The sequence below is a fragment of the Capricornis sumatraensis genome, chromosome 21 (assembly GCF_032405125.1).
Source record: "Capricornis sumatraensis isolate serow.1 chromosome 21, serow.2, whole genome shotgun sequence".
Lineage (NCBI taxonomy): Eukaryota > Metazoa > Chordata > Mammalia > Artiodactyla > Bovidae > Capricornis > Capricornis sumatraensis.
The window spans coordinates 44,285,804-44,297,897 of record NC_091089.1 but is presented as its reverse complement, the minus strand read 5'-3'; the positions used below and the strand labels follow the sequence as shown (position 1 = coordinate 44,297,897).

General features: G+C 37.1%; 1 protein-coding gene across 2 annotated transcripts in view; it reads right to left on the bottom strand.

Moving 5' to 3' along the window:
- The window catches only part of ANKRD12 (ankyrin repeat domain 12), a 63,254-nt gene that overhangs the window by 22,176 nt on the left and 28,984 nt on the right, over positions 1 to 12,094 (bottom strand). For both annotated transcript variants that reach the window (XM_068993563.1, XM_068993564.1), the window contains one exon: positions 6,354 to 6,501. In XM_068993563.1, coding sequence (XP_068849664.1) covers positions 6,354 to 6,501 — 148 coding nt within the window. The remainder of the gene's footprint in view (positions 1 to 6,353; positions 6,502 to 12,094) is intronic.

The window sequence follows — 12,094 nt, the reverse complement described above, 5'->3', positions numbered from 1 at the left end:
TTTATTTGGACGTAAGTATGCCATATGGGAATATATTTTCACTGTATTTCTACAGTAACAGGTACAGGTAAAGGAGTTACAGCAAAGAATTGAGGGGTGAGCTGGGGAGAGAAGAGAGTATAATCAATAGGTGAAAACACTATGTCTAAAAGCGAAACTGACATAAAAAGTAAAACCAAGTACCCCACTACTCTGTACACTCCCTTAGTTATACATGGCCTTTCTATCAATGTATCAGTCACACAAAAATGAAGTCTATAAAGTATAAATTAATCAAGACTGTTCCCCTCTGAAAATATGACTGGTATCACTACAAAAAATTTGATGTCACTAAAGGAAACTGACAAAAATCACCCAGTCTCGGCTATTCCATCAATACGTGTGTGTGTGTGTGTGTGTGTGTATATATATATATGCATATATATATTTTTATATATATTACATGGAGGTCCTTTAAACCATGAGTAGGTAAAACAGGATGATATAGCTAAGGCTAAACTCATTTATTTGTATACATATATGTAATATTTTAAGTTAAAGGTCTTTTTTAAGAATTCTGCCCAAATGTACCCTTCAGAGAGTTTTAGTCTTAAATAGTCAGCAATATCTCAAGGACTAAAATAATGTGACAGACTCACTTTAAGTTGCTAGGCATTGGTAGAAATGCAGTTTATAAGACAAACCATCAAGCTAATATATTTTTAACAAAAAATCAATTCATTCTGAATTTGCAATAAGCCATTTTATATATGTAGGGCAAATACACTTAAAATTTCTTGATTATATTTAGATAAACTTCAAAGAGAGATATTGAGATTATTATTTTATGTAACACAAAAATTTAAAGACATATTCATTTGCAGACATCCAAACAACATACTAGCTGCAGTCACAATTTCCCATGTATTTTTCTGATATATGAGCAAGTAAAAAATGTAGAACTATGCAATTTTTATAGACACTACTAAAGAGCAAATGCTTATAATATGGTAATTTAGGTACAATAATTTCTTTCCCTTTTTCTCCACTTAACAAAATTTGACAAATAAAATTTTAAAAAGACATTCAACCTTGAATTTAAAACTCTTAAGCTTTAGAGTTAGGTTGATATAATGAATCTACATAAAACGCATGATAAAACCTGTATTGATTTTAAAGTACTGGCTTTCATATAAGAGAACTATAGAGGTTTTGGCTGTTTAAGGTTCAGGTAGAAGTAGTTGGTGATATTTAGAGAAACGTGTGAAGAGTTAAAATCAGAACTCTGTGTATAAACTGTACCATATATATCACAAAACAGAGGAGAAAAAGCAGAGTATGCAAAACATGGTGACAGAATTTCTTTTAACTAATCACTAAAGAATATCTTATTGCCTATTACGCTGTATGCTCAGCCCTCTGCACATCACATGCCTTTTCATTTCTTGTAAGCACCTATACCACAGTAAGATGGGTGAAGAATAAAAGTTGCTGAACACCAAGCACAGTGCTTACTCTATGTGACCTCTACCTGTAGTCTTTATGCTTCGAAGGTTAAAAGAAGCTTGTTTTAAAACTTCCTCAGGTGGGTCTTCTTCCTACTTACAGTTTAATTGTTAACATCACATAATCCATTTCATAAAAATTTCTGGTCTATTTTGACTTAAGTAATTGTTTTTTGAATCTCTTGATTTATTAACTGTTTTAATTCCATATCTGCATGAATGGTCATATTTTCATAGTTCCTGAAATATAAAACTGAGGATATGAGTTTAACAAATATGACAATATATTTAGAATAGTTACAATCTTTTAACATTAAGAAAATAAGGCTTTGAATTACTGGTCATTTTGTGTACTTTATAACACAGAAATGCACTCAGCAAACACCAGAGGTAAACATATCACTGTCTTTTTAGAAACTTCTTAATCTGTCTCATGGTAGACTCTAAATACAGACTGCCTACTTATGATGGAGTATTTCCTTCCTTAATCCGAAGCATGCAAGTGAGCAAAGCTTATAGCAGTGGCTTAATAAACATGGCCAGATTACTGGCAGTCAAAGTAATGTAAGAAAAGGGTGAACAATTATTTTTAACAATGCCTGGCATTTTCAACTTTACCCACTGGGCACTTTGTTTACATAATAAAACAGGGTCTGCAAACCTGCAGCAGAATCTTTGGCAATTAATGAGTATAGAAAGCATGGGGAGGGGCACAATGCGACAGAGTCACCCACTTCTCTGGTACTGTAATTCTGGTTCAGGAGCATGGTCTAGTTCTTGGAATATGACTCAGCTTTCAGCAGGTTAAGTAAGTAAATGAAGTCGCTCAGTCGTGTCCGACTCTTTGTGACCCCGTGGACTGTAGCCTATCAGGCTTCTCAGTCCATGGGATTCTCCAGGCAAGAATACTGCAGTGGGTTACCATTTCCTTCTCCAGGGGATCTTCCCAACCTAGGGATCGGACCCAGGTCTCCTGCATTGGAGGCTGATGCTTTAATCTCTGGGCCACCAGGGAAGATTCAGCAGGTTAGCAAGAAGCAAATATCTGTAGCAAATCCTATTATCAGATAGAATTTCTGTCAGGAAGGTAATATGGAATAAGATTGTGGAAAAAGGGCAGAGGTTAGGGGAAGAAAACCACAGAATTATGCAGATTTAAGCGTTGTACACTTATATGCAAATCAGTTGTACTGACCAGGACATGAATTCCTCCAACAATATCATATATATCTGATGTGCATGACATAAAATGACTACTCAAGGAGGTTCATGAACTTGGGCCACCCTGCACATTGTTTATTACTAATCTGTGATGAAATGATGAAGTAACAGGCTTGTATCAGAGGAAATCAGCGACGTCACAAGCACACTCTGAGCTCATCGGACAGATACCTCTTGTCAGAGCATTCTCCTCTCTGATGAAAGAAGCCGTGCACTGGCATATATTCTGGCACAAGCTCTGTGCCCTGAGGACCTGACACTCTGCAGAACAGTGCCTCTGTGCAGCACTGTCACAAAGCACAGCACCTAATGGGATAAGCCAAACTCTAAAATGTTTCCTACAGAATGCCTCTTTATCTACTCCAAATTTAAGTTCTGAAATCCACAACCAGTTATACTCTCTAACTTTGCAACACTTAAAGTGTATCTGTCACATGGATGACGTACATACAAAATGGGTAACAATGCTGTCAAGCTTTACATGTACAAATGTCTATGGGCAGTCAAATTAATACTCCATTAAATATTAATACATTCTGAATTTAGATTAGAGATGTTTAATCTGACAAGGACCTCATGTAAATTAAACAATAAATTTGGGTATTTTCATCAGTCTTTTTCAGCAACTTCAAAATCTTTGTATGATACTTACGGATGATTTTTACTGATGATTTTTAAATCATTCCTTGAGGGATTTTGATCAAGCAATAATTCAGGTACATTCACCATGTGGAAAATAAGTATGCTGAAAAATCAATACATAGCTGATGAACACATGAAACAGGATCAGTGAAAATAAAAAACGGTTCTAAAAGACGTGCTTTACTCTAATGAAACACGTTAAGTTCAAATAAAATACCTAACTTCTTCCAAGGGAAAATTTATTGCAGCACTTCTTTCTCAAAGAAAGATTTTTAACCAAAGCTGCTTTTCACTGCTATTGTTTTCTGAAGAGACCAGGATTACAAAGTCCATAGGCATAATAAATGGGAGAATTAACATATCATATAGAATGTTTCTCTTCTTCAAATCTTATTTTCTTACTTCCCTATGGAAACTACATAATTCAGTTATTATAATCCTTATTTCATACAGTGCAAAGATGTTCAACTGACTTTCAGTTTGCACCTGGCAGATGGATTTACAAATACTTTGAAATTAAAGACGTGACAGGGGTTAGGAGATAATCATGTTAGTATCTCCATTTCCTTCACCAGCTATGTCCTCCAAGCTCACAGATGGCCCCTCCATGCTGAAGCACCAGAGGAGACCTTGCTGTTGCCAGACCAGGTGTTCCCAGACTCACCCAGTCTCCTTAATGGACAAACTCAGTCTACAGGTTCAGCGACTCTGGATTTGTGGGTAATGGAAGCTTCTGGCATAATCCCTAAGGCCCAATTACCCCTTCCTCCAATTAAACAAATATTTGTTAAGCAATGTCTATGTACTAAACACTTCAGTCTACATTTATTGGAGGGTGAAGGAGAGAAAATATACACAAAAAGGAATGTTGCCACCTTTACAATTCCTCCTATAGTTTTAGCTCCCATCATTACAATTTCCACTACTAAACACTGCTGTCAAAGCTTTAAATAACATGTTTGTCTCTCTCTATTCCTCCCTCCCCCATGTTTCTTCTCCTTATAATTAGCCCCCCTTTTGGACGGGTGATAGTCAAGCAGAAGCCTTGATCCTTTCCTAAGTGGAATACGAGAACAATCACTATTGCCAGCCCCTTTCAGAACTACTGAAAACATACCAGGCATTTCCCCTAACATATCATCTTGAGAATTTCTTAGTATTTAAAAAACCCAATATCCTGAACCTTTTATGTGCTATTCACCTTAACTGAGTTTTGTACAAAATTCCCCTGGAGAAGTACCTATTAAGTACACAATTAAAATTTTAGTCTTGTCCATTTTTTAAAGTCTGACATGGTGTTTTAAGTCATTTTTATTTTTTTCTACAAGTCCTCCCTCTTTTCGTACAATCCAGCTGGGAGAAGATGCTGGGTGCAGCTCAGCACACTGTTCTGTCTGGGCCCCTCCTGCCAATGGCAGCGGGATCTGACCCGGAGGACTGAGGAGAGGAGCAGAGTGTCTCTCCAGCAGGAGGGCAGGCAAGGGTTTCATCCTCTTTCTAATTTAATGTTGGCAACTACTGATGCTCAGTGCTCCCAGACATCAACTAACAGGGGGCTGCAAAGTGGTCAGTCTCTCTTGTCATTCTTTTAGCTGGAGTAATCTTATAAGAAAACATTTCTTCTCATCATAATGGGGTTACCCAGTGGTAAGAGTTCATACAGGAATATGGAAGCAAAATAAATGATTGACTTTTCCCCTTTTTTGCCTATTTTTTAAGATAACAAACTGGTTCTTTGGTAACCATGAATTAATTTAAAAATTCACCATGAAAGATTCATGAATTTATACATGTTCAATGGGTTTCAAATCTTTGCAATTAACACCCTTACTGAAGCTCAAACTTTCCCAATTTTGGCCAGTGGAGAACTGTTCCAAGCTGTCTAAGGCCTTCTGACAAAACCTGAAATCTGAAGTAAGGAGATGTTCTATATTTCCTGCCCTAGACTTAGTTTAGCATCATCCATTGTTTTCCAAGAAAGTCTGGCTTTCTTTTAGGAGAAAATGTTTCCCAATTATAATCTGGGTACCAGGAATGACTACTGCTACTGTCTTTGTCAGCTTTAGATCTTTTCAACAGATCTAAATTTGTATTTTAGTTTTAATTTGGAAATAATTTCAACTTACAAAGTTAGAAAATAAAAAATAATAAACACTATGAATCCTTTATCTAGGTTTTCCTATTAACACTTTACTCTTCTTGCATTATACTTTCTTTCTATATATAACATATGTGTATAAATACATTTTCTTCCTTAACTATATGAGGGTAAATTACATATATAATGGCTCTTTACCCTATATACTTCAGAGAGTATTTTGCAAGACATAAAGATATTATTTGTTACAGCATAGTTGCCAATTTCATGAATTTACACTGAAACAACACTAATCTACTGTCCATAATCCTTGCTAAATGATCTAATATCTTTTATAACTATTTCCCCCCTCCACAACAGAAACCAGTCCTGGAGCAGGTATGTTTTTTACTTATCGGTTTTTAAAAAACTCTGAGTATGCCAAAAGTTTTCTGAAATACTCTTCTTGGATCTTCCCTTTTTAAAACTGTGATTGTAAAATTGTGCCGCAATTTTACAACAATGACCAGAATTCAACCACCTAAACACAAAAATAAAAATACAAAGGTGACTCATCAATGCCAGGAAGGGTCTGGTGAGTAGTGCTCTAATTGATAAAAGGATTAAAATAATTCAGACGTGGTACAGCTAGCAGTGGCAGTGTGTAGCAGTGCTGGTAACTATTAATGGGGAGAGAGTCTGCAACAGGCTCGAATCTGACATCAGCAATTTGTGGGGAAAAGAAATCACAGAAATAGGGCAAGAGCATCAGGACTCCATTTACACGGAAGACGTGGAGACAGGACCTCAACTGAGGTTACCAAACTCACCATTCTGAACAGCTAGAGTGCTAGGTGTTACAAAGCAGAAGTACAACATTCTACTAAAATAGCATGTCAACAGGTGAACGGAGACCATGTGGAACAAACCTGTGTAACTCTCATCATCATCAGACAAAGGCACCTCTCTTTTCAGCAACAACTCCAGCTCCTCTGTTTCTGCCACATCCACTGGACGCTCCCCATGTTTATTAGCTTGAAAAGGGTTTCCACCATGACGAAGCAGCAGTTTCACAATCTGCAACATTGAACAGTAGGAAGACTCAGTCCTTTCGTAGACTGCATTATTTCAACCATTCTCTCGATTACATGCATAGTCTCCTCCTGCTCCGTCTACTCTGCCTCCTTCCCCAGTATCTATTCTAAATCATAATTACTCAAGTTCCATTTTCACTGCCATCCCCCTTCTGATTGCATCTACTACCAAGACAGTTGCTCCTTAAAATTGAGGTTGGGCTATCTTAGCACTGAATCTCATGATTTTTCTTCCTGTTTCATCAAACATTTGACAAATATTTATTGAGCACCTATTAACAAGGACTGCATCAAGTTCTGCAGATAAATCAATGAACAAGAGTAACAAGCTCCCTGGCCCCTTGCAATGTACAGGCTACAGGAATTCTCAAAAGAAGTATTTCCCCTGTTTAAGGCAACCAGCCCGACACCAAGGCTCGTTAATAATCTTCTTGTCTCTATCTCCCTGGAATGTAAACTATCACTAACTGATATGAGATTACTTAAAATTAATGAAGCTTAAAATGCAAGGCCTCTGACTTTCATGATCCCCTTACATGGCCCTGAATCTTTTTATTCATTTCTTAAAGAACCTTGTCCTCAAAAATTACATAAGCTTTGGGCTCCACAAACCAAGATGTGCCTGGTTAGTCATTTCATTTTTTTGGTTTTTCTTTCTTTCTTCCTATTCCACTTCTTTTCTATATTAAAACCTCTTTTTTGATTGACTCATTTCTAGAAACCAATCTTTCCAGTTCATTTCTCTTTTGCCTTAACACAATAATGGGAATAAAGAAACAGACTTTTTTAAAAAAGAAACTGTTTAAGCCTATACTCTTCTCCTCCACCTAAACCTCTCTTCTTTCCTGAACAGTCAAGCTCCTGGACAGTGTTTACCCTTGCAGCCTTGACTACTACTTTCTTACGGGCCCTTCACCCTTCCACCTACAATTATGTTGCCTTCAGTCCAGTGAAATCTAAGCCACAGGTGATTTCCCCAGGGCTCTGTCCTTGATTCACTTGACTCATGCTCTGTTCTACATCATCTCCCTGGAGCGCTCACCACCCACTCTGAATGAGATGACAATTACACAATCCATCCATCCATTTTCATTCTCGTGCTCATTCTTTCTTAGCCCTCTTCAGCTTCAGAACTAAATATCCAAGTGTTCTTTCGATATATTGTATTTTAATACAAACATTGAAACCAATTGGTCCCAGAGTTCATTAAACTTGCACCCTTATCTTTTATCTTTTCTATTCTTAGTGACTAGCACCAAAATATACCCAGTCACTGAAGCCAGAACGATGGGAGTCATCACTGATTCTTGTTTTTCATTCATTGTTGCTGTTTAGTCACTGATTTGTGTCCTTCACTTTTGTGATCCCATAGACTGTAGCCCACCAGGTTCCTCTGTCCATAGGATTATTCAGGCAAGAATACTGGAGTGGGTTGCTAGTCCCTTCTCCAGGGGGATCTTTCTGACCAAGGGATCGAACCTGCATCTTCTGCATTGGCAGGAGGATTCTTTATCACTAGCACCACCAGCGAAGTCCTTTTCACTCATATTCCTCATCAGATAGCTGGGAAGTATTATTAATTCTGCTTCCGTGACATCTCTTTTGCTTTGAGCTTTTATTTCCAGTGACATGAGTGTGTTCTGTCATAGGTAAATCTGTACTATAATTTATTAACACATTTCTGCCCTTATCCTAGGGCATAAACTTTATGTGAAATCTTTGTTCGTCTTTGTATTCTCAATACGCAACTATGATGTGTTCTGGTATACAGCGCATCTTTTTCAAAAAACAACATTAAACAAGATGCTACAAATCAGGAATTTCTAACAAAAGAAAGTATTTAAGAGTAACAATGGTTCACAGTGAAATAAAAATGAAAAATTGTTTCTAGGCTATGGAAGAATAAACCATCAAAACAGAACATTTGAAATGTAAGAATACAAAAAGAAAACAAATAACTCATGATCAATTGTTAATGTTCAATTTTCATATTTTCATAAAATTATTTTTTATAAGATCAAATAGCTTTTCAAGGGTGCTAGTGAGAAACAATTGTCCCTGATATTTATCTTCGAATGCTTAAATATCACACCTAGCATGCTGCTTCCATATTTTTCAGTTTTAGGTGTTGTCTACTGTCTTACAATGGAAGACAGGGATTCAGCTCTCGTTTACCAACTGCACCGCTGTACTCCTATACATAACCATTCCCCCTCCTCCTAACTTTCCAGAACAGTCATATTATTTTGTGTGTGTATATTATGACTAATATAAATACTGAACCAAGTAGCATATCATGACTAAATTTTCATTCTTACACAAGTCATTTTATCCCAGAGTTAACTATCTTCATTTTTCATTTGCTCAGTGTTCTACATACTTATCTTTAACTCATCCCCCATTCTGCTACAAGCACAGATCCCTTCAGTTCCACACACAACCACTGTTTCTGTTAAAGTCCTTCTCCAAGCCTTCTCACTTACTTTCAAATGGACTGGCTGCTGTCTAGATTTGCTTCTCATCTGTCATCTTCCTTCATCCTATCATCCTAGAAACACCCTTTCCCCAGTTTTGTGTTCTTTAAATCGTATCTTCTTTGTTGGTTTATGCCATTTTGTTGGAACACCACCTCCAGGAGATTCTTGAGAAATGGTTAAATAATCTAAGATATTTTTTGTACATGTCAGAAAATACCTCTACTCTATCCTCACTTGAGTAATACTTACTTTGGACACAGAATAGTTTCCCCTCCAATTTTAAAGGCATGAGCATTATCTTTTAGCTTCTAGTGCTGTTATTGAAAAGTCTGACACCATTCTGATTTTTTTACCTTTACATGGAACTTGCTTTTTCTCTCTGTAAGCTAGAGGACATCCTTTGCCCCTATGGTTCTGAAATCCCAGGATAATGAAATTTGATCTCAGTCTTTTTAACATTCATGCTGAGCATTCAATTACCCTTTCAATCTGAAGACACCTGTTCTTTCAGTTCTGAGAAAATTCCTGCTTTTATATCTGATAAAGTCCTGTGTTTTCATTGATCTGTCTTCTAAGAACTCTTTAAGACACTGGATCTCCTGAATTAATCTTTTTTCTCATTTCCCCTCCTCCATCTTTGTCTATTTCCTGGTTTCTGGGAGGTTTTCTCAACTTTAACTTTCAATATTCTATTTTTCATCCTGTTATCATTTTGTTAATTTCTAAGAGCTTTTTTTTTTGTTAATTTGCTAATTTTCGTTATTTAGCAAGCCTTCAGTTTTTGTTTCATGGCTACAAGAAACTCTCATCTCTTTGGGAAAGGTAATGAAATTTTTTTTTTGAAGTTTCTCTTGGTCTGTGTCCTCCAAGTTACTACTTTTCTATTTGCCTGTTCTGGTCTTTACCTTCCATATCAGAGACCTTTCCCAAAGGTCAGGTGATCAATGGCTGTCCACATTTAAGACTAAGGAACTAAAAGACTTTCTGTAAGTTTTCTAGGCCTAGGTAGGATTTGCTGATAGGTGGACTTTGTGCTAATGTGATATGGCTGGGCCACTTCATCGGAGCCCCTCTTGGCTAGCTCATTTTTCTATGGAGAAATCTCTCAATTCATGTTTTACTGTCACCATTCTGCTTGACTGAGGTCTTAATGTTAATAAGCTGACATTTAATCCTTACTTCCAACTATTCTTGTAGTATGTCAGTCCAGACAGTATGGTTTATACTTCTTAGAAAATAAACCTTCAATCAAATCAAATCTGCCAGGGAGATGTAGTCATCTGGCTGTGAACGGTTAAGAAGGGCTATGAGGGTCAAAAACAGTTTGATTCAATCCTCTTGTTTTCTTATTCAACAGGCATTTCCTGGTGAACCCAGCCATTAATTGCTGAGCTTCAGTTTTTCTGGGATTTTGTGCTGAAATGGCTTTGGCTTCAATTTTCTTGGACTTTTTAAAATCAGGAGGAGCTGGTAAATTTGGTCTGTAGGCCAAATCTGGCCTGCTGACTAAGAATAATTATATTCTTATAAAATACTTTAAAAAATTGATAAAGGAGAAATATAAAGGAAGACACAGGAAAAAGAGCAGGGGAAGAAGGGAGGAGGTATTTACTATCTGGCTCTCTACAGAAAGTTTGCCAAACCCTGTTTTATGTAGTCACCACTCAGTCCTCAAATTTCTATCTCCCTAAATACTGGTTTCCTGTTTCTGTTCTTTGTCTTTGTGGGTCCATGTTCTTTAAAATCTCACCTTACTATCATTTGAGAGGTTTGAGAAGGTAAAAACCTCTAGTTATTATAAATATTGGTATAGTGAACATCTTCACAAATTGAAATATTTCCCCACCACATTTCTAGCCTTATTTCCTTAGGCTAGAGTCCTAGTTTGAAAAAACAGAAGATCTTGATATTGCTGAATGCTTTCTATACCTATTAGGAAATAATTTTTAAAATATTTATTCCTATGATGGGACAATTAGTTCATTCAAGCATGCTACAAAAACCCTAATCTAAATAACTGATAAAGGACAGAAATGGTATGGACCTAACAGAAGCAGAAGATATTAAGAAGAGGTGGCAAGAATACATGGAAGAACTGTACAAAAAAGATCTTCACAACCCAGATAATCACGATGATGTGATCACTAATCTAGAGCCAGACATCTTGGAATGTGAAGTCAAGTGGGCCTTAGAAAGCATCACTATGAAAAAAGCTAGTGGAGGTGATGGAATTCCAGTTGAGCTATTTCACAATACTGAAAGATGAAGCTGTGAAAGTGCAGCACTCAATATGCCAGCAAATTTGGAAAACTCAGTAGTGGCCACAGGACAGGAAAAGGTCAGTTTTCATTCCAATCCCAAAGAAAGGCAATGCCAAAGAATGCTCAAAGTACTGCACAATTGCACTCATCTCACATGCTAGTAAAGTAATGCTCAAAATTCTCCAAGCCAGACTTCAGCAATACGTGAACCGTGAACTCCCTGATGTTCAAGCTGATTTTAGAAATGGCAGAGTAATCAGAGATCAAATTGCCAACATCCGCTGGATCATGGAAAAAGCAAGAGACTTCCAGAAACGCATCTCTTTCTGCTTTATTGACTATGCCAAAGCCTTTGACTGTGTGAATCACAATAAACTGTGGAAAATTCTGAAAGAGATGGGAATACCAGACCACCTGACCTGCCTCTTGAGAAATCTGTATGCAGGTCAAGAAGCAACAGTTACAACTGGCCATGGAACAATAGACTGGTTCCAAACAGGAAAAGGAGTACGTCAAGGCTGTATATTGTCACCCTGCTTATTTTACTTATAGGCAGAAACGCTGGACTGGAAGAAACACAAGCTGGAATCAAGATTGCCAGGAGAAATATCAATAACCTCAGATATGCAGATGACACCACCCTTATGGCAGAAAGTGAAGAGGAACTAAAAAGCCTCCTGATGAAAGTGAAAGAGGAGAGTGAAAAAGTTGGCTTAAAGCTCAACATTCAGAAAACAAAGATCATGGCATCCGGTCCCATCACTTCATGGGAAATAGATGGGGAAACAGTAGAAACAGTGTCAGACTTTATTTTTTTGGGCTCCAAAATCACTGCAGA